Raw genomic sequence first — 23,450 nt, forward strand, 5'->3', positions numbered from 1 at the left:
AAGATCATGAAGTTGCTTGGTCACAAAACCCTATGGTGTACAAACACAGCAACTTCTTCAAGAACTAGGGCAAACTAGGTTTCCGGTCACACTTCTTGTGCAATTGTGTGTGTCACCTGTTTCAGCCCTTAAAATAATCCTTTATATGTATAGGGTTGTAGGAAAAGAAAGCCCAAACATAAAATCACAGATTGGATGAAAAACAGACTCGAAAATTTGAGTTTCATAAACCTTGACAGATACCCTATTTGTCGAATTGTTGTCCAGCCACGAGATTTAGACAGCTCTAAGTCTCGATAGATACTAGCTATCGAGTTTTAATGAACAACACTTCCTGACTTGGTTCTTGGATAGGCTTGCATGACTTTAACACTTGAACTTAAAACCTTGTTTCTTGAACCATTAAACACATCATAGATTTATCCAATTACAAGTAAAGCGCGTTTTATCAAAGGATTAGCCAATTACATAAAATAGTGACATACATTGAATCACATATCTCCTAACACAAAGTCATGAGGATTTCTTGTTAAAAGAAAGTTTTCAAGAAGACTAAGCTTTGGAGAAATTCTGTCTTAAGAATTCGATTCATCTTCCAACCAAAGTTAAGAAATGTCAAGAGGATTTTTTGTTCAAAGAAAGTTTTCAAGAAGACCAAGCTTTGGAGAAATTCTATCTTAAGAATTCGATTCATCTTCTAACCAAAGTCAAGAGGATTTCTTGTTCAAGTCAAGTTCAAAGAAGATAGAATCAAATGAGTATTCTTTTGTAAAAGAATCGAAACAGAGATTGTGCTCACTACTTGATTAATACAAAAGTTATATTTGTGACACCTTTTTCAATTTGTTTGATTTGCAAACTTTGTGAAAAAATTGTGTTTACTATGTTGTTAGTGATTTTTTGTTTTTAGGTTTCTAGATTTATGACCTCTTATTTTCACGCATGTGTTATGAACAAAATCTTGAAGTAGGGCTTTGGTGCTTTCATACCTGTTCATATTGTCTGTGTGTTCTGACCTAGAAAGCACGGATATGGACACAAGTCAAGTATGGACATGACACAAGTAATTTTTGAAAAATTATATTATTAAATAATCGGTACGATGTCCCTTCTAGGACACGAGTACGACACATATATGACACAGGTACAGCATCCAAATTACATTATCCAATTCTTTTGAATTTTCTTTGATTCAGTATTGCGCACAAACTATTTGTTAGAATGCCACACACAAGTTCATATTGCGTAAATCATTGTGTGAACTTCATGTGTACTCTAGCCTAGCACGTGCGCTGTCATCATACATGGTTAGGAGTGCATGGACTTGATTGATTGCCTTGCAACTACCTGTTCTGGAGACTGAAGCTGCTGTGTTTATTGATGATCTATCAGAGAAGGACCTTGATAGACCTTTGTGGAAGGGTTATTCAGAAGCAGCTGAAGTAAAAAATACTGCAAAAATGCATATCAAATGGTGTCAAGTTTCACCAAGCTAAAGTTATCAAGGTTATTCATTAGGAGCCTAAATCTTTGTTGATTCACAGATCAGGCTACCATGGTTCTCGTTGTGACTGGCTTTTCTAGATGCCTTGTTCAGTATGACAAGCCCTATAATCCTAGTTACTGAGTGGCTTATGGGATTTTGGCTGAGTTTGAAGAACACCCATTTGATGTAGACAAAATGGTTTTCATGGTCCAGAGAGATTCAAATCTGAACAACGAGGAGCTGAAAGAGAGAAATTGCAGGATCCCCACTTTTCTATATGCAATTCCCTTCTCGTCTGACAGGATATTAAGTTTTTTAGGAAACTTCCCTAGTTGCTCTGCCTGGAGTGCCTTTGGAAGATATCAAGGAAAGAATGGTGGCTAGATTAAGGCACCTGGACATAAAAGTGAAAAGCATTAAAGAAGATGAGCGTTGTGTCATTCAAATCTATTAAGGTTATTTTCTTTTGGCTACTCATCAATATATATATATATATATATATATAAAACCAAAGCCTTTGAAGTTTTCACAATTTTCCACATCAGCATAGTATTTAAAAAAAAAAAAAAACTTTTCTAAAACCCGATAAAAACCAAAAAATAAAAAAACATAACGCAAAAAAAAAGAAAAGAAAGTAAACCCATGCTCTACCGTTCCTCTCTCTTCTCTATTTCTCTACCTTTTTCGTCCCCAAAACCCAACACTGAAAATCAACCCTGCCAAGAAGCCATCCCCACATGGTTAGGTCTGAGATAGAAAGAAGGCATCACCAACCATATAGTTTGGTTCTTCGGTGATGCATACAACTATGGTTTCACAGTCGGAGAGTTTTTTCGGAAGCAAAGGTGATGATGGGACCGTAACAGAGCTTGAAGAGAAAATCAAATCAGACACTGCCATTGCTGGTAAATAATTTCTATACCATTAACATATTTTTTTTTTTATATAATTTTCCCAATAAATGTTGTAAGGACACAATTCGTAACGAACCACAGCGGTGTTGGGTTCACACGTAAAAAGGCCCGAACAATATCATTTGTAGAGCGTGGGTTTGAAAGGCTAGGCCTTGGTCACCCGGCGGTGGGTTTTTCGTGTTGTTCATACATCGTTGAGGTGTTTTCACCCCTGGAGTCTTTCTCCTGGAGGTGGGCTGGGAGGCTCTGGTTTTTTGGCCATTTTTCCCAGCCCCCTGCTTGGTGCACCTACCTTTTTATTATATAGTCAATCTTGATTGATCCTAGCCCTCCACTTGTTGGTCAGGCAGGTGCTTATTTCTGTACCCATCCCATCAACCGTCCTCTCTTACTTTCTACTAGTTGCGAAGATCGAAGTTTACACCGTCCAAACGTCCTTTCTCATTAATCGGATCTGGGCGTTGGCAGGGGTATTTAATGCCGGGGGGGGGGGGGGGACGCATCTTCCTTGATCCAATCCTACACCCTGCTTCCCTATGGGCCCCGTTCCACACACATCCCCTTCAGGGGGCTGTTTAGGGACAACATCCACCTAGAAGTTGGTCTTCCTATTTGAAGTTCTGGAATGCCGAGGACAGGGTAGCTTCTCAGCCGTTCCCCTTGACACCCCGGCCATCGATTAGTCGTCCTCAGTATAATACCTCCTCGGCACGGGCCCTGGGCCTAGATAGAGTTTGGGCCGGATTGTAGACTTCCCGGACCCACAAATGTAAATGTTTAATTTTCCGATCTGGGTATTTCATAATATTTTGATTAGGAATCCATAACCCTAACTAAATTTGATTAGGAATCCATAACCTTGTATTTTTCATTCCTCTCTTATGAATTTTTTTGCTCACTTTATAATTCTAAATTTTTATTGCTCTCTTTATAATTCTTCAGTTTTTTTTGGATTTAATTATGTGAATTTTTATTTGGGTTCATGTGGCTACCCCTTAAAAACTTGATTTTAGTGTATAGTTTGGGGATTTAAATTCGAAATTCATAAGGAATTTTAATTTCTAATTCTTTGAGATTGTGTATTTGAAATTCTTTTATGATTCGTATGTTAGATATTGGGATTGGTATTGATGGTGGGATAGGTTTATATTGTAGAAAACGACATTTAGATAGTTTTGGTAATAGTTTATAGTATTGTACAAATGTTTTTTTTTTTCTTTTGGCTGCACTATTGTAATAATGATTTACCATATTGATTATTAGTATGTGGACTGGTGTTACTTTGGAGCTATAGGGGCCTCTGTTGGGCTGCTATTGCTGTGGACTTGAAGAGTATTGGTAAGGAATAAGATAAGTAAAGAATGTGATGCTATGTTGCTGATTTAATTAGGTTGAGATGTGTTTGTCGGCCTTCTTTTTTCAATGTCATTTTTTTGCGATGTAAAAACATGACTGGCTAGGTTGCTTATGCCTCTAGAAAATTAAAGAATTTTAAACAAAAATTACCCAAACTCATGATTTGGAATTGGCTGCTGTGGTTTTTGCTTCAGATTTAATGGTAAAGTATTGAATGTTAGTAATAGGCTCTTGGTTACAAAATTGTTATGATCTGATATGTAGGTATGATATATAAAAGGTCCATATATGATTTTGGATGAGGGATAGCATGAATGGTTTATAGAAATAGTCTAAAGAACTCCACTCATTTTTCTTATGCTTTTTTAATTGAACCAGGATGGATTTTGTTTCTCCAACTTAAAACGAATGACTGGCTTTTATGTGCTACACCAATTCTTTGAACTTGCTTTCAAGTTTCATATGATTGTATTCTTTAAGAAAACATGTATTAAAAATTTACCTTCTGGAATATGCTTTTACATTCTTTATGAGATTTTGTGTTACCAAGATTTGCTGTAGCTCAATTTGTTGTATAGTTTATAGTGGTGGAACAACTGAGTGTGTATTTTGGTTTCTGCAATGAAAATAGTTGGTTTAAGATCTCTAAAGATGACAAGAATTATCTGCAAAGTTGTGAAGTTTGTTTAATGGTAGGAAACAAGATTTTGTGTTAGGCAGGAACAATAGACAACCACAAAATTTCAAGGGTAGTTAGAGATGACAACCCAGAATGGAAGTGGTAACTAGATGGTATGGATGATATAATGTAAGTTGTAAGGACACGATTTTGTGACGAACCTAAACAGTATTGGGTTCACACGTAAAAGGCCCAGACAATATGATTTTTAGAGCGTGGGTGTAAAGAACTAGGTTAACTGTGTTCTCTCCTCCAAAGATCCACTCTCAAGAACGTTCAAAGTTTTAAAGTTGGCACAATGAATGTTTTTCTTTAGTGACTAGCGTAACTCTTTTTCTCTTCTCTTACTTTCTTCTTTCTTGTTTATCTCTGTTCTTCTCCTTTCTTTTTCTGTTCCGATCCCCCTTCCTTCGCGCTCTCCTTTTAGTTTATATACTCCCCTTTGCGCTCCATCCTTACCGCACACGTGTAGGCTGGGTTCGGAGGATTTCTTTCTGTCCCATCTGGCACCTCCTGGAACTTCCTATGGGCAGCTGTAAGGCTGCTTCCTTACTGTTCAGGTATCACCTCCACATTAATGCGGCCAGAGAGTTGGTTGAGAGGTCATTAATGCGGAGGCAGCTGTAGTTACAGATATTTGTTGGCCTTATCTCCCTCGTCCCCAGTCGGTTACTCTTATCCTTTACGGTGACCTAATTCGGAAATCTGACCGCAGTAGGGCCACGACCCGATCGTTCTCGGACGTGATCATCCTCGGACGCATACTGCCGAGGAGCATGGTGTCCTCGGACTGGTACACATCCTCGGATGGGCCACGGGCCCAACAATCCTGAACCAATTCTGAACCCTATGGGCCCATTAATCGAACGGTCCCCACAATAGCCCCTAAAAATCCTACTTTTCGACTCCTCAGGAGAAAAGGTGGATTTTGACGTCATAAGCCTGCACCTGCCAAAACAATGCCATCCCCGGCTTCATCTCTTCCAGCCAGGTCTCCTCCTCCAGCTCCTCGCCACCCTCCTCGATCATCTCCGTAATCAGTGCTGCCCAGCCCTGCCGAGCAGGAGAAACGCATGGCATAGAAGGGCAAGGAGGTGGCAGATGCGAGCAAGTCTCTTCCCACTCGAGAGGAGGATGTCCAACGAGCTGCAAAGCAGCAAAAAACTAGGCACCCCGCTACACGGGGCCACTAGAAATCCGATTCCCCACATCCTGATTCACAGGCGTGGCTGCCAGTTCCTATGCTCGGTGGGGAGCCCCTGCGAGACGATGCCTCTATAAGGGACTTTAATGGCGGCATTGGGTGTCATGTAGCCTTGGCCATAGAGGAGGCCTTATTGCTCCCAAAAGATATGGCTGAGATAAAGAACATGAGGAAGAATCAAATCATCCTTGACAACAAATGATACTTGGGCATGGTGAGAAGCTGTCTTTTACACTGTTTCATTCTATGACTGTTACTTACTAATACGCACTTTTCATTAACTATAGCGCTACCTCACCCCCCCATTTTTTACAGATCATCCAAAATACTTTCAAGCTAGATGAGATGCTCGATGCTTGCTCCAATAAGCTAGACGGCGAAAGGAAAAGAAGGGTAATGGCTGTACAGACCTTGTCCAAATCTGAACAGGATTTAGTCGACCCAAGAAAAAAACTACAAGTCGAAGAAGAAGCTCGCAAGAGTGCTGAATCGACATCAGAAGGCTACCAGAAGCAGGCCGAGGAACAAGCACAGCTTCTGCACGAGGCGAATGCCGAGCTGAAAAAGACTCAGGAGCAAGTTCTTGTTCTTAAGAAGCATTTAGAAGAAACTCAGAAGCTAAGGGAGCAAGCTGAAAAGCACAAAGAACAAGCCGAGAAAGCAAAAATCAAGTCCGAACAGGAAATGAATGAAGCCGAGCAGAGGGGCTACGAAATTGGGATAGCTGAAACTGAGAAAGCTTTAAGAGCCGAGGTTCCGGAGGTGTGCCGCATCTACTGCGCGAGAACCTGGAGTGAGGCTCTTAACCGTGATAGGGTTGAAGCCTCATCTGATCTACGTAAGTTAGAGAACGTATATTATCCCGAAGCGATACGCTCCCCAGCTCCTCAACCATACCAGGCTGATACTCCTCCACCAGCTATTAACCCTAACGAGGAGGTTTTGCCTCGCAATTCCCCTCCAGGAGCTTCCCCAAACAAATCCACCACTGCTTCGAAGGCAGAGACGGCCTCGTAGGGTTTTCAACAAGAATTGGATTCCACAGTTCTATCAACCGGGGGCATTACCAATTGAAAGTAAAAAAGTAGAAATTGTTTTGTAACTTTAAATAGACACTTAATAGAGGACTTTTTTCGCTTACTTTCTTATCGTTCTGACGGCTCCAAGTTACCTTCACTTTATTTACTTTGTCGTCGTAATTTTGTATGGGTTCATTTCGACCACCTTTTTCTTTGTACGCCAATCTTGTGTTTGAAGCTCTCTCTTTCTGACTCCTTAACGAATGTTTATAGGGCATTATTTTTCATCAAGTTTATGATTTAGAAAACTCATCACAACTTTATTATCATTTAATAATTCAATACACAACTTAGAAGATCAATTTCTACCGGGTTTGCGATCTGAGGATTTGGCATAACTTAGCCTTTATTCCACGTTTTAATATAAATCACAAGGTGTTAATTTCCACTAAGTTTGCGGTCCAAGGACCTGGCATAACATAGTTTCTATTTAACAATACAGTATGAATGATAGAATGTTAATTTCCACTAAGTTTGCGATCCGAGGACCTGGCATAACTTGGTTTCTGTTTAACAATTCAGTATGATAGGATGTTAATTTCCACTAAGTTTGCGATCCGAGGACCTGGCATAAATTAGTTTCTGTTTAACAATTCAGTATGATAGGATGTTAATTTCCACTAAGTTTGCGATCCGAGGACCTGGCATAACGTAGTTTTTGTTTAACAATTCAGTATGATAGGATGTTAATTTCCACTAGGTTTGCAATCCGAGGACCTGGCATAACCTAGTTTCTGTTTAACAATTCAGTATGATAGGATGTTAATTTCCACTAGGTTTGCGATCCGAGGACCTGGCATAACCTAGTTTCTGTTTAACAATTTAGTATGATATGACAGGATGCAAGATTTACAGGATGCATATTTGACGTAAGTTAAAAGAGAATATTTGAATTGAAACTTCTTTACTAATAATAATACCTTCTGAGATTATTTACATTCCAAGGATGGAGTACAGGTTTTTCATCTAGGTCCTCTAGATAGTAAGCCCCTATTCCTGCTACAGAAGTAATCCGATATGGTCCCTCCCAATTGGGTCCCAGTTTTCCCCAATTTGGATTCTTAGTGGCTCCCAGGACTTTTCTCAGCACCAGATCTCCTATGGCTAACGGCCTCATCCTCACATTGCTATCGTAGCCCTGCTTGAGTTTGTGCTGGTAGTAAGCTAGTCGAACCATCGCACTCTCCCTTCGTTCTTCAATCAGGTCTAAACTTTTTCCCAACATCGCATCATTATTACTCGAAGAGAATGCACTGGTCTTTAACGTCGGGAATTCGATTTCCAGGAGAATGACGGCCTCGGCCCCATAAGTCATGGAGAAGGGAGTTTCCCCCGTCGAACGTCGGGGTGTCGTCCGATACGTCCAAAGCACATGTGGCAGTTCTTCCACCCATTTTCCTTTCGCGTCATCCAGCCTCTTCTTAAGCCCATTGACAATGACTTTGTTAACAGCTTCAGCCTGCCCATTGCCTTGCGGATAAGCTGGAGTGGAATATCTATTTCTTATTCCCAGTTCTGAACAATATTTCCTAAAGGCATTGCTATCGAACTGGAGCCCGTTGTCCGAAACAAGAGCTCGTGGGATTCCAAATCGTGTAACAATGTTCTTCCAGACAAACTTCTTCACATCTATGTCCCTGATGTTCGCCAAGGGCTCAGCTTCAACCCATTTAGTAAAGTAGTCTGTGCCGACCAGCAGGTACTTCTTGTTTCCTATCGCTTTAGGAAAAGGGCCGACAATGTCCAACCCCCATTGTGCAAAAGGCCAAGGACTTGAGAGAGGGTTAAGAACTCCTCCCGGTTGGTGGATATTCGGAGCATATCTTTGACATTGATCGCATTTCTTAACGTACTCCTGCGCTTCTTTCTGCATATTCGGCCACCAATAACCTTGCGTTAGTGCTCGGCAAGATAAGGACCTTCCTCCTGTATGGCTTCCACAAATGCCCTCATGCAACTCTTCCAGGATTGATTCTGCTGTTTCAGGAGGCACACAGAGCAAGTATGGCCCAGAGAAAGACCTTCTGTACAGCTTTTTATCCTCGGATAACCAGTACCGAGGTGCTCTCCTTCGTATTTTCTCAGCTTCCACCTTATCTTCGGGCAATATGTCACTGTCGAGAAATTTTAATATAGGGTCGATCCAGCTTGGCGAAAAACTAGCTTGACGGATTTGGCAAACCTCCTTTTCTAGTGAGGTGGGAGTACGCAAGTCTTCGACGATAATCACTCGAGGGAAATCTCGTACTAAGGAGGTGGCAAGGGTCGCCAAGGAGTCAGCGTGGGTATTTTCACCTCGTGGAATATGTAATACGTCGAAAGATTCGAACTCTGTTCGCATACGCCTAACTCGGTCCAGATACCCTTGCATCCTTGGGTCTCTGGCCTCCAACTCTCCAGTCACCTGGCCAACGACCAGCCTCGAGTTCGAGAACAGTTTCACCGCCTTTCCACCCATTTTATGGACCATGCTCATTCCCATTATCAAAGCCTCGTACTTTGATTCATTGTTAGTAGCCGAGAACGCTAGTCTTAGCGACTTCTCGATGATGACCTCTTCGGGGGATATCAGAACCAATCCCAATCCAGCTCCCCGTTGGTTTGCGGCCCCATCCACGTATACTTTCCATACAGGCCCTCCTGGTGCGGATATCACACCAATCGATTTTTCATCCATGTGATCTTGATTCCTACTAACTTCCTCAGGGCACTCAGCAAATTCAACTACCAGATCGGCAAGAACTTGACCCTTTACAGAGGTGCGGGGCATGTATTTGATGTCAAAAGCACCCAGAATCGTACCCCACTTGGCAATTCTGCCGGTGTAGTCAGCACTTCTAAATATGGATTTAAGGGGCAATTGGGTCAAAACAACTACAGTGTGAGCTTGAAAATAGTGCGGAAGTTTACGTGTTGCATGGACCACCGCCAGTATGGCCTTCTCTAACGACAGATATCTCACTTCGGCTTCATGGAGGGATTTACTTACATAATAAACTGGCTTCTGGACGCCATTGTCTTCTCGTATCAAGACGAAACTGACTGCGTGCGGAGCTACCGCCAGATAGGCATACAACACCTCATCCACTTTAGGGCTAGACATGATCGGCGGTTTGGACAAATAGTCTTTCAACTGCTGGAACGCCTCAGCGCAATCCTCGGTCTATTCAAATCCTTGCCACTTATGTAACAGACGGAAAAAAGGACGACACCTTTCAGTCGACCTGGAGATGAACCGGTTCAACGCAGCAGTCATCCCCGTCAGCTTCTGCACCTCTTTTGGATTCCGAGGCGCTTGCAAATCGTTAATGGCCCTAATTTGGTCTGGATTCACCTCAATTCCCCTATGGGTCACCATGTACCCCAAGAATTTCCCGGAACCTACACCAAAGGAGCACTTCGATGCATTCAGGCGCAATTTGTGTTCTCTCAGTATCTCGAAGATACTAGTGAGGTCCCCCACATGTTCTGTTACTACTTTACTTTTCACGACCATGTCATCAATATAAACTTCAATACTTCTGCCCAGCTGTGGCTCAAACATTTTCGTCATCATGCGTTGATAGGTAGATCCAGCATTTTTCAAACCGAAAGGCATCACCTTGTAATGGTAGTTCCCAACCGGGGTCACGAAAGCTGTCTTTTCTTGATCATCGGCGGCCAGTGGTATTTGGTGATACCCTTGAAAGGCATCCAAGAAACTCATCCTAGGGTGGCCCACGGTCGCATCCACCAACTGGTCAATCTTCGGCATAGGAAATGGGTCCTTAGGGCATGCCTTATTAAGATCCGTGAAATCCACGCACACTCGCCATTTCCCCGTTTTCTTCTTCACTCACCGTATTGGCCAACCATTGGGGGTAAAAGACTTCTTTGATAGCCCCAGCCTGTTTTAGCTTGGCAACTTCACTTCTGACTGCCTCGGCATGCTCTTTCGATGGTCGCCGAGGAATTTGCCTCCTGGGGGAACGGCAGGGTTCACGTTGAGTCTTTGACAAATGAAACTTGGGTCTACTCCTAGGGCTTCATACGGGTCCCACGCAAAGACGTCCACATTGGCTCGGAGGAACTCCAGCAAACACGCTTTCTCTTGCAGAGGCAGCTTGGCCCCAACCCGGAAGAATTTTTCCGAATCATCAGCGACAATCACCTTTTCCAGATCTTCACACTCTACCCCATTGGTTGGTACGTCTAAACCTGATGCTAGGGGCTTTAATTGCTATGACTCATTATCGGCTGTAGCCAAGGTTTCTGCCTCTGGCCGATGCTGAATAGCCGTTACTTGGCATTGCCAAGCAGCCGCTTGGTTCCCTACTATCTCCAGCACTCGGTCTCCGGATGGGTACTTCACCTTTTGATGTGGGGTGGATGAAACCGCTTTAAGTGTGTGAAGCCAAGGTCTGCCCAAGATAGCCGTATACGGAGAATAAACATCTACGACAATAAAATCCACCTCCACCACCTCCGTGCCTGACTGCACGGGCAGCCTGATTAGCCCCATAGGAATGACTAACCTTCCCTCAAAACTGACTAGAGGGGAATTATAGGTTGTCAAGTCCCCCGGTTTCAAACCCAGCCCCTTGTACAAATCCGGATACATCACATCCGCTGCGCTTCCCTGATCAACCATCACTCTTCGGACATCGTACCCACTAATCCTCAGTGTTACCACCAAGGCATCCTCATGGGGTTGTATGGTTCCAACCAAATCTTCGTCTGAAAAACCCAAAATCAAAGGGACACGCCTCTTGGCTCTCTTCAATGCTTGAGAACGATCCTCGGCCGAGAATCGGGACACCGATAACACTCTCGTGGGGCAAGATCTAGTCCTTCCCAGGGCTGCAAAGATGACATTGATTGTTCCCCGGGGGAGCCTTGATGAAGCATCCCCACGCACCTCGGAACCTGCTTGGCTCGCCCTTCCGCTGGAGTGGTGCAAGAGTTGCTTTAATTTCCCTTCCCGGACCAACTGCTCCAAATGGTCCCATAAATTCCTGCAGTTATCTATCGTGTGCCCATGGTCCTGATGGTAATGGCAATACAAACTCGGGTTGCGTTTTGTAGGCTCTCCCGCCATCCTGTTCGGCCATTTGAAGAATGGCTCGTCCTTTATCTTCTCCAAAACCTGCTGAACAGGCTCCCGAAATACTGCATTAATAACTTGGGCGTCCGCCGAGGCCGACTGCCCAACAAAGTCCCTCCTCGGTCGGTTATTATTATAACGATTCGACCTAAAATCCCTCCTCTCCTGAGGGATCATCTTGGCCTTTCCTTTCCCCTGAAGTTGATCTTCCTCTATCCTTTTGTACTTCTCTATTCTGTCCATCAGCTGGCGCACACTGGTGATAGGTTTACCCGTCAAGGATTTCCTCAAGTCGTGATTAGCTGGGAGACCGGCTTTGAAAGTGGTTATAGCCACAGCGTCATTCTTCCCCCCTATTTCGTTAAACATTTCCCAGTACCTATCCGAATAGCTCTTGAGAGTCTCGCCCTCTCGCAAAGACAAAGTCAACAAGGATCCCAAAGGCAAAGGAGTTCGGCTGTATGTAATAAAGCGAGCACCGAAAGCCTGGGTCAGTGCTTTGAAAGATCCAACAGAATTGGCCCTTAAGCCATTGAACCACCTCATCGCCGTTGGACCCAAACTCGATGGAAAAATCTTGCACATCAGAGCATCATCCCTGGAATGAATAGCCATCTTTTGGCTGTCATAGCTTACATGTTCCACCGGATCCGAATGGCCATCATACAGAGAGAACGTAGGTTGATTGAACCGCCGAGGATGGGTAGCATCATTTATGCTTCTTGTAAAGGGTGACCTGGAGATTTGACTCAAGGCTTTGTTCATGGCATCGTTTCCCAAGCCCCTGCTAGTTGGACTTTTACGCCTACGCCTATGGCGACGCTCCTCTTCGTAGGAGAAAGTCTCGCTTTGCGGAGTCCTCGACCTCCGCCTGTAGCTAGTTCCATCCGACTCCCCGGATGATGGTTCAGAGCGAGGTGGGGAACGTTCCCGTCGTGCATGGCGCAACTCTCTCTTCAAGTCTGCAATCTCACGTTGCAGATCCCCATCATGTTTCGCGTGGGAAACGTGACTCTTCCCGCGTGTATGGCTCCTTGTGGTATGAGTGGTATGTATACTCCCCTCCCGGACTTCCCTCCGTTCGGGACTCCTTCGAGGACCACTATGCTGAGAGCCCCTTGACTCCGCCTGATGCAGGTTAACATCATCCCGATGCAGCCCCGCTGCGGGATGAGGTAGTTCCACTACTTCCATCTGAAACGTTGTATCAGAGGTTGTACAAGCTAACACAAGCTCTTCCCACAGACGGCGCCAATTGTAAGGACACGATTTTGTGACGAACCTAAACAGTATTGGGTTCGCACGTAAAAGGTCCAGATAATATGATTTTTAGAGCGTGGATGTAAAGAACTAGGTTAACTGTGTTCTCTCCTCCAAAGATCCACTCTCAAGAACGTTCAAAGTTTTAAAGTTGGCACAATGAATGTTTTTCTTTAGTGACTAGCGTAACTCTTTTTCTCTTCTCTTACTTTCTTCTTTCTTGTTTATCTCTGTTCTTCTCCTTTCTTTTTCTGTTCCGATCCCCCTTCCTTCGCGCTTTCCTTTTAGTTTATATACTCCCCTTTGCGCTCCATCCTTACCGCACACGTGTAGGTTGGGTCCGGAGGATTTCTTTTTGTCCCATCTGGCACCTCCTGGAACTTCCTATGGGCAGCTGTAAGGCTGCTTCCTTACTATTCAGGTATCACCTCCACATTAATGCGGCCAGAGAGTTGGTTGAGAGGTCATTAATGCGGAGACAGCTGTAGTTACAGATATTTGTTGGCCTTATCTCCCTCGTCCCCAGTCGGTTACTCTTATTCTTTACGGTGACCTAATTCGGAAATCTGATCGCAGTAGGGCCACGTCCCGATCGTCCTCAGACGCGATCGTCCTCGGACGCATACTGCCGAGGAGCATGGTGTCCTCGGACGGGTACACGTCCTCGGATGGGCCACGGGCCCAACAATCCTGAACCAATTCTGAACCCTATGGGCCCATTAATCGAACGGTCCCCACATAAGTAAATGCTATTTAGGAATGAAATTTTTTCTTTTCTTACTTTTAAGTTGTTTTAGTAGTGAATATTATTTTTTCACTTTGACATTAGCGAAACCGTTATATGATTTCTTCATACACAAGTAATTTCTTCATATTATTTTTTTCCTACAATTTTTTTTTTTTTTCACCATTAGTAATTCATAAATTTTTTTTTTCTTAAAGTCACAATACATTTAGTGTTAATTTTGTGATTTTTCTTGGGTTGTCCTTGATAAATTTAAGTTGAATCTTTGAATTGAACAGTGGGTGCCATCCCAATTGATAAGATTATTATTGTACAATCTATTTGTATTTTAGATTGAGCCAATCGTTTGAGAAATTCACTAAAGCTATTTGATCTGTCAGATATGGGCTTAGATAGCAAATTTGGAAGTACTAATAGATACATGTTTTGGAAATTTTCCTGTTACATTTGTAGTTTTGTAATGATTTATGACTATTATGCTACTATTTTAAAGTTGAGTATAGACATTTTTAATAATGTTCACTTTCATTAAGTGTTGTTTCTTTTATGTTGTGAAATTTTAAAATACTCGCAAGTGTACGAACCGTACCGAAGTATAGTTGGACAAGAACGAGGTCGAACCCACAGAGACTTGTATGAACGTAGGAAAATTAATTAAACCTTAACCAAATTAATCCTAATCTAGTTTAAATAAAAATTGGTTGGTTACAATAAAATAAACTAAGCAAATAATAAAATTAAGCAAATAGTTAAACTAAGCAAAATATATAAAGCAATAAAAAGATGTAAACAATCAAGAGAAAGGAATTAAGGTTTTGGAATCCACCTTGTAAGTCAAATCAGCATATATTTATGATCATTAATTTTTCCCAACTCACTACATGATAATCTAGAAATCAATCTTGTTATCATGGAAAATATATCATTTAAACCCTTATTTTAAAAATCAAAAGCATGTTCTTCTTCGCTTCTTAAGTATAAAATCAAATCATCAATTGTATCCGTAGCCAAACAAATCACAAGATATATCCAATTCTAAAAATCAAATCATAAATTGTATCCATTGACAGATAAATCACAAGTGATATCCAATTTTATAATCAAGAATTAATAAACCAAGCATTCAATTAATTAAGACAAATCCTAAATCATGAGAAAAACATGATTGAACTCATATCTAGAATCTCATCTGAGTCAATTGATATGAAGTAAGAACAATTTAAATCATTAAAGAATAATTATTGTGGGAAAAATCAAATCACATAAATATTACTGATAATCCTTAACAAGGTTTCATCCTCAACCCTAATTATAAATTTAGCTACTCATAGTAATTGAAAGAAAACACAAAAATAAAATACTAAACATTAAATTAGACAAATAAAATAAAACTAACTGTCATGGAAGAAAACCAAGGAAGTAGCCGCACTCTCTATACATTCAGCCCTCAGCCCTAGCACTAGCCTCCGCCTCCCTGAATTTTGCCCTAAAGAGCCCTTAAATAGTTCAAGGAATCCTATTACAAGTTGAATTCTCGTGTAGAGAAAATCCCAGATTTTTAGGCTTCACTTAACCGACTATTTTGGCCCATTTAACGTCAGAATTTGGACTTTTGGTAAACTACAAAGGTGTAGCCCTTTAAGTTATCGTTCCAGCCCAACTTGAATCATCTCGATTGGACATCTGAGTCGAAAGTTATGCCAAAAATACTAACTGATGTGCAGTCTGGAATCCTAATCCGAATTGGACTTGGATTTGGCGCAAATTTCCTTTGATTCCTTACTCCAATTGGACTTAAATTTAATTGGGTTGGTCTTTTCTTGAATTCATGCCTGGTTGAATGTAAGTTGGCTTGATTCAATTGGCCTAGCCCCACTTTGCATGTAAAGCCCTTGTTACCTACAACACAAAGATATTATATAATTAGTTACAAAATAACATAAAAGTAAGGCTAAATATGTAGATATGTGAGTACTTTATTGTATATATTTCATGCACATCATTTTACATGTACACAAGGTGTTCGATGAAATTTCTTATGAGTTCTAGAAGCCATAATACATGGAGAGTTATAAGGAGGAAGATAGGTAAGAAATGTGATGCTCTATTGTTGATTTAATCAAGGTAAGCTATGTTTGATTCTTATTACTATTTATCAATTAAAAATGTATTGTATATAAATGTTTTTTTTTCTTCTAAACTTTGTCTCATTATTTTTATTTTCTTTTTTCTCCTGTTTTATCCTATACAATTGTTCAACTCAGGAGCACTCCACCAAATTTTAGATTCCTTTTTAATTGAACTAAGATAGGCTTATAGATATACATACTCCAACTTATAGATAGACTATCCATTTGGATTAAAAATTTGTTGTTTTTTACCTCTGGGAATATGCCCTTACATCATTTATGAGATTTGTGTTACCAAGATTTTGTATAGCTTAGTTTGTTGTATTGTTTATAGTGATGGAACTATTGAGAGTGTATTGTGGTTTCTTCAATGAAATTGGTAGGTTTAAGAATATTTGCAAAATTGAGAATATTGTTTAATGGTGGGAAACGTAATTTTTTGTTGGCTGGAAGCATAGACAACCACAAAATTTTAAAGGGTGATTAGAGATGATAACCCAAAATATGGTAGGTGGATGGTATGTTGATGCAATAGTTTCAGAAGTAGTCCCTTTTAAATTTGATGGGTTTTCTACACAATGATGATGAACTATTTAGTACATTGATACAATTCTTTATTATGTTCAAAATCCTAGCTTTCTTGATGTATGGCTCTAACAACCTTTCATATGAAAGCTAGGAAACTTTGAAATTTTAAATTAATAATATAGATCATGTAGTCCAAACAAGATGTTCAAATATATGATTTATGTCCCTTCCCATTCCTCTCTCTCTCATTTTAGATAAAATTTTCTTGGGGAATGATCTTAATTTGCATAGCAGATTGCTTGCAGCCTTGCAATGTTGTTGACTACAAGTATTCTCTACATGGGCTGCCAGTGGATTCTGATGAGTACTTTCGCGTATTATATGAGGTTTCTTTTAACCTTCTCTCTTTTTGTGCCATTGCAATTTTTTTTAATAATGATTTCTATTTGGTTACTAAGAAAGTGTAGCAATAGAATACATATAGTTTTAGGTTTTTATTTAGTTTGGTTGGGATTTGGGCATCTTCTTTATATAGTTGTTTGGGCTTCATTTCCCCCCCCCCCCCCCCCCCCCCAAAAAAAGAATTCTATTTGGTTGCTGAAGGAAATCAAGTTCAAATTAGAATCTCAAATAAATTACATTGTCGGCGAAGGAAAGCAAAAATATTTAAATTTTTACAACATTATTAGATTGCATGCATAGGATCTCTTATGGTCATTCTCTCAAAATTTTACATTGAACTACTAACATATGTGGTGACTCTTGACAACATCATATGCATTGAGAATTGACTTTTTGAAAATATGTAACAACTTTTTGGAGAAAAAACATCACTATCTAATCCTTTAAGCAAATATAGATTCTAATTTTAAAGTGGTTTACACATTCCAATCATTTTAAAAGGGTGTTGATGATTTTGCTTTAAATTACTGGGACTGTTTTTCTAATTGAAAGGTTTGATTTAGCATCGACAAAAAGTAGATAACTCAATTCAATTATGATCCTGCTTTCATGGAGGAAATGAGGACAAGAAGACAAACATCTCATGAGTTTCACATACACAGTTGCATAACCAGTTCATAAACCATAGAAATATGGACTGTAAATGTACAAATGTCTATGTACAATTATAGATTTGCTTATTCAACTTGTGGTGGTGCTCATAAAAGTAACATTCAACTAGCATTGATAACACCTACTCTTCTATGTTTATGAAATTTTACATGTATTATTTTTGCGATCTTTTGAAATTATGTTGTTTTAGGTTTCTACAAGTTTGTGTTTATTTTTATTTTTATGTGAACTTTTATTTGAATAAATTGTTTTTATTTTCATATATTTTCAAGTCAATACCTTGAAAAAAATAAATATATTTAATTTCTATTTAACTATCCCGTGCATTGCATAGGTTAGCGACTAGTTATGTTATAAGAGGAAGAGTTCTATTATGCCGATTGAAACCTGCCAGAATTTTTTTTTTTTTTTTTTTTTTTTTTTTTTTTTTTTTTTTTTTTTTTTAAGGTTCGAAGAAAACTTGTCAGATTATGTTAGTAATAATAGCACTGGAATCAAGCCAATAAATTTAATTTCTTTTACCACTTCTTCCTATTCATTTGTTTTGCCTCTTTGCATCAAGCCTGTATGGAGGGCTTACATTTTTCGAAAAAAAAAAAGAAAAAAAAAAGCCATTGTGCTTAATAGGCCACATAAATAAAGATAAACCACCATTGGTATTCAGAGTGTGCTCCTAGGATCCTCTCTACATCAAGTTTTCTCTATTTTTTCCATTGCACAATTTGTTTTTTAGATTTAACATTCTACAAATTGTCTTGTCGTTTAAAATTTTAAGTGATTGAAAATTTGTACACTTTTTAAATTTATAAAATTTAATTTGAATCATAGATCACTTTCAAATGGAGACCATCATTTTCCCCTTGATAAGTTGGATCAGAGGCCAGGACCTAGGTTGCACGGACACGCCATTTTTGGCGTCGTGTCGGTGTTGGACACCAGAATGGGTATGACTTGCCCGATTCCGGTGTCTGGCGAGTGTCTTATTTATTTATTTATTTTTTCGCTTCTCCGACACGGCGCTGACACCACGCCGACACGGCTTTGACATGCCAACAATGAAAAAAGAAAAGAAAAGAAAAGAAAATCACAGATTTTAACAGATGGACTCACCAATACCATTGATTTTGTGATATACCCTAAAACCCACATCTCAAGTTCTCAACCCACCCTCTCTCTGACCTTTGCTCGCTGCCACTGCCGTTGCCCTTTGTCCCTCGCCGGAGCTAGATCGGGCCGATCAGCAAGCTCCATAAACGTCGACGCCGTTCCTTGTCCCTTCCAATCTCTCTCTCTCTCTCTCTCAGTGTGGACAAGAGGTCTGACCTCTTCTCTAGTTCTCTTCTCTCTCTCTCTCTCTCTTCTTTATTTATTTATTTTTATTTTTTATTTTTTAGATATTAATTTTGGTGAATGGGTCATGGGTGTACTGTTACTCACTTATTTATATAAGTTATAACGCATTTGTTTTTTTTTTTTTATCCCATTCTCACAGTCTCACCGTCCCAGTGTCACTGTTACTGTGTTTCTTTACTCAGTCTTTTGTTTTGCCTCATAAATTATAATGTTTATTATGAATTTAGTGATTTTTGTTTTTGGGTGTCCTGCTATAATGTTTATTTATTTATTTGATGTTGAACTTGTTATCCTTTTTTGGTTTGTACTCTAAATATTTTATGTGTATTATTGTACTACTTTGGATGTTAATTTACTTATTTGTAGTTCTTACATAATTTAAATTCTAGACATAAACGTATTTTATGTCTAAAAATATTAAAAAATATGCCTAAATATAAAATTTAATTAATTATTTAACTGCCGTGTCCCTACCATGTCGTGTCTTTATTTTTCAAAAATTGTTGTATTCTTGTATCCGTGTCCGTGCAACATAGCCCAGGACTTTTGTACAATGATAAGAATGTAGCATTAAGTTGATACAATTCACCTAACCCTTTTTTTTTTGTTGCAAGATTAAAATTATCAATAGGCAGCATTTTGTATAAGAATGTGTTCATCTATGTTCAGAAAAAAAGAAAAAAAAAAAAAACCAGTATATGTTCATCTTTTAACTTGATTACATATAACACTTAACAGACATTACGCACAAACTCCAGCTGACACAATTATTTTAAAATCCACATGCATTACATCAAATCAGAAAGTACAATCACACTAATTAACTTCTACTAGTCGCTAACCCGTGCGATGCACGGGAAAGCTACGAATTTTTTCCAAATGATGTGACATTAGGTTTTGGAATTTAGCATTGATTCTCTGGTAGCACATTCTTAATTTTCAATTTCATTTATTTGATGTCTTCCACTAAATATTGAATGCATTCATTATATTTAAAAAACGTTGAAGTTTAGATATTGTTTTTGAATTCCTCTTGATTTTAAAGACACAACTATTGAATCTGAACAACATACCAATTCAAATATTAATCACTTAAAATTCAAAATAAATTATTTAAACATGATAAGTTACAATTCAAATTAAGTCTCATGAGTTTTTTAAATGTAAAGAGAATACTACAATATTTATAAATGAAATGTATATAGAGAAACAGTTAACGCTATGGTAAAAGAAATCCTCAAATAACTAAATATAAGAGTTTAATTCCTCTATGTTTCAATTTAAAACCAAATTGTGCATAAAAGCAACAAAATTTCCTTTGTTCCAATACGTCTTTAGTAGCAAAATCACAAATTCTTTAAAACCAAATTGTGTATAAAAGCAAAAAAATTTCCTTTGTTCCAATACGTCTCTAGTATCAAAATCACAAATTCATTAAAACCAAATTGTGCATAGAAAATCTTAGAGATAGAAAGACAACTTTAAAGTGTTTTTTGTATCTTCTTCCTTTGTTGCTTTGTAGTAGTCCCTGAATATGCCCTTTTGTTTTCCTTGAGTACAGATGTTGGTGTGAGCTGCACATTGGTTTGAACATCAAGTTTTTGAAATGTTGTACAATCACCACCTTCTTCAATTGATAAGTTGTTGCTACATTCATTTGAAGTATCACTGATGTAAACCTAGCAATAGAACAGGTTGAGGAATGTATTACAACATATACATCTTAAATATCATATTTGTAATTTTGCTAAATTAAATAATACTTACTTCTGTCATTTTATCAAGCTGAATTGCTTTGTCAGTTTCTTCAAAAGAGTCAAAAAGTTTCTTGATAGTGAAGAATTCCCATCCATAGTTGAGATTATAGTTATTTAGTTGTATTTGGAAAACAAATTGTTTTCCTTTAAGATTTTCTATTTGCACAGGAAGGATGACTTCATCGGGCTCCTAACAAAAGTAACACTTTTCAAATTGTACACTGAAATAAAGTAGTAAATATTAAATACTAATTTTATATTCGACTTTCTCACCTCTAAAGATTTATTCAAAAGGTCTTTGGCTGATATGTTGAGTAATTTTTCTGCTTCTGAATCAAATAAAATGAATGTGGCCATTTCTGAGCTATCTTTAACCTTTAATTGAATTCTATACCTGATAAAAGAAATGACATATATAACGTTAATATCATATTATTTGTTGTGTATTTTAATATAAAAAGTAAACATTTTCATTTTGTGTACCTTGGGATTGGGAAGCATGCCTTTTTGTTGCAATTGTCGCACCATAAAAATTCATCTTTTGAGTTTACCTTTCTACGACATACTTCGCAAGAGATAAAGTACCAACCATGACGATCTATGTCAATGTTTATAATCTTTCCTTCACAGGTAAAGATCATTTCCTAGAAATTGAATTTAATATGAATCAATTTATAATTTTATAGTTAAATTTTGTAAAAGCAAGTCTAAAATACATAAAGCAATGTTAAGGACACAATGTTATTGTTGAAGGTATATTTTTTTCTGACCTTATTATCAGAGTCCCACATAACTTCTTTTATTTCAGTTATGGTTCTTCTGTTGATGTTCATCTCTTCTTCAATTGATACTTGTGGTTTGAATTGCTTGGGCATTTGTACTATTGGTTGGTTATTTTCCACCAGCCTATTATATTATATAAAGATATTAGACATAGTATTGTAGACTGTAAATATATTAAAAATCTGAATCCAAAACAAAGCACTTACTGATCTTTGAATTCAGCAGTCTCAGGAATGTCCAAATCAATATAAACTCTTGTTCCACTTGTTGACGATAAGTTATACTCTCCTGGAATGCATAGGATTCATTAGGAAAAATAGTACATTAAAGTTTCAATGAAATGATTACTGTAATGAGTGAGAGGTCTAGATTAGAGGGCATAGTATGTTGTAGACATGTACAATACAGAGGTAAATAATCCAACTTTGCCATGGTAGATAGATGCTAAAGATAATGACACTTGAGAAAATGTTTGTCACATTTTGAAAACCAATGGATCCTAAAAACCATGCTCTTGAAACGGATTAAAAAAAAAGGAAAAGAAAAATATCTTTCAACAATGAAAAATGTAAAGGAAGGGAATGAATCTCCCAACAGTAAGTGACAATTATCTTGATTCATTGGATGCTTACATAATAATTTAGCCAAAATACTTTGTATTTCAAACAATTGGATGATTTCTTATGTAGTTCAGAAGATGGTTATAAAGAGAATTAGAAAAGAGAAATGAACTTGCCTTTAAAAGTCTTGACAGTCAAACATGTAGCTATTATGACAAAAGGGCCTGGATTTTCAGTAAAGAAGCTCTCCTCAACTTCATTTGCAACTGATCCCCAAAGTGTAAGCTTTATTTCATGTCCTCTGTCAAAAATTTTCAATGTTACAGTGTAAGTTCATATAATATAAGTGCATGTATTAGTTTATCAAAAATAAATAAAGAAATAAAAAGTGCTTGTATTGAAAATAATTTTTTTTTTTTTTTTTTAAAAAAAAGACATACTCTATAGTCATGACATTTATGTTTCTCATCAAGACATTTGATCCTTTGATGCAAGGTTGCTCAATCGGTCCAACACCAATCACATTTGCAATGATATCTAGGCATTAGAAAGATGTGGATGTAATTATTTTCATATATAACAATAATATAATACATAATTATTCATAAATTTAATATAACGCATAATATATATAGAGATACCTGATAGCTGGACATGTTTATTAACGCGTTCATGTATTTTATTGTAGTCAACAAATTCGAATTTATGACGCGGTATATCAACATCAACCTCCTTTATTTCCTTAATGCTAGTTTTCAATGTGAACATGATCTTGATGTCATTGTCTACTGGTCTATACAATGCATTGCCATCAACCACTTGAAAATAAGAGAGTTCATAAAATTTTCCTTCTTGCAGAAGAGGCTTGAACTTTTTAGCAATATTATTTTTAATGATTGCATGTATTGAATTATTCTGCAAGTAAAGTGCATCAGTTTTATATAGATAGAGTTCATGGTATATATAATGATCAAACAATATTAAAAGCTATAGAAGAAAAACAAACCTGCTCATCGATTAAAATCATATCTAAACTAATAATATCATTATTTTTTGAGTTGATTGCATTCCACATCCTTGATATTCTGACCTTGACTTTCCAATTTGCTTTGTGTTTGTCTATACAAAGCTGATTAAGGAGAGAATATTGCATCATCTTGGATCCCTACCTGCATAGATTAATAAATTTGAAAGTTTATAAAAATTCTCAACTCGATTTAGATACTGCATAGAATAAAACAAAACAAAGCAATATAACAAAGACATCAAAAAGTAATTAGCTTATTAAAGATAGAAAATAGTAATTAGCTTGTATTCAATTATGTTATAGACATGAAATTTAACAAAACAGTAAGCATATACGAAGTGCATAAATTAATTTGGAGAAGATAAATAGAAAAATATATATATATATATATATATATATATGAAATTATGTTACCTTTATTAGTTGGTTTCTT

The 23,450-nt window shown here is 38.1% G+C and overlaps 2 protein-coding genes and 1 pseudogene across 2 annotated transcripts; 1 reads left to right on the forward strand and 2 right to left on the reverse strand.

The window, feature by feature from the left end:
• Positions 1-1,318: 1,318 nt before the first annotated feature.
• Positions 1,319-1,940, forward strand: LOC115951484 (annotated as a pseudogene).
• An 18,001-nt stretch (positions 1,941-19,941) lies between these two features.
• Positions 19,942-21,239, reverse strand: LOC115951485. The gene is made up of 5 exons (XM_031068679.1): positions 21,199-21,239; positions 20,921-21,041; positions 20,658-20,837; positions 20,450-20,569; positions 19,942-19,950 (listed from the first exon to the last, which is right to left on the reverse strand). Exons 1-5 carry the CDS (start codon positions 21,237-21,239, stop codon positions 19,942-19,944), a joined length of 471 nt encoding a protein of 156 aa, XP_030924539.1.
• An 899-nt stretch (positions 21,240-22,138) lies between these two features.
• Positions 22,139-22,937, reverse strand: LOC115952482. Its single transcript, XM_031069663.1, has 3 exons — positions 22,632-22,937; positions 22,431-22,527; positions 22,139-22,291 (listed from the first exon to the last, which is right to left on the reverse strand). The coding sequence occupies exons 1-3, from the start codon at positions 22,756-22,758 to the stop codon at positions 22,144-22,146; spliced, it is 372 nt and encodes a 123-aa protein (XP_030925523.1). The 5' UTR covers positions 22,759-22,937; the 3' UTR covers positions 22,139-22,143.
• Positions 22,938-23,450: the final 513 nt, after the last annotated feature.

Source organism: Quercus lobata, chromosome 7, assembly GCF_001633185.2.
Source record: "Quercus lobata isolate SW786 chromosome 7, ValleyOak3.0 Primary Assembly, whole genome shotgun sequence".
Classification (NCBI taxonomy): Eukaryota; Viridiplantae; Streptophyta; class Magnoliopsida; order Fagales; family Fagaceae; genus Quercus; species Quercus lobata.

Bases quoted from the DNA above. Each gene is read 5' to 3' on its own strand.
- LOC115951485 (XM_031068679.1), bottom strand. From the start codon at position 21,239: ATGGTTGGTACTTTATCTCTTGCGAAGTATGTCGTAGAAAG. The intron at 21,042-21,198 runs GTAAACTCAAAA...TTCTTTTATCAG, and splicing joins GCGAAGTATGTCGTAGAAAG to GTATAGAATTCAATTAAAGG. The intron at 20,838-20,920 runs GTGAGAAAGTCG...TACTTTTGTTAG, and splicing joins TTTTGAATAAATCTTTAGAG to GAGCCCGATGAAGTCATCCT.
- LOC115952482 (XM_031069663.1), bottom strand. From the start codon at position 22,758: ATGTTCACATTGAAAACTAGCATTAAGGAAATAAAGGAGGTTGATGTT. The intron at 22,528-22,631 runs GTATCTCTATAT...TCTAATGCCTAG, and splicing joins TAAACATGTCCAGCTATCAG to ATATCATTGCAAATGTGATT. The intron at 22,292-22,430 runs GTATGTCTTTTT...AATTTTTGACAG, and splicing joins ATAAATGTCATGACTATAGA to AGGACATGAAATAAAGCTTA.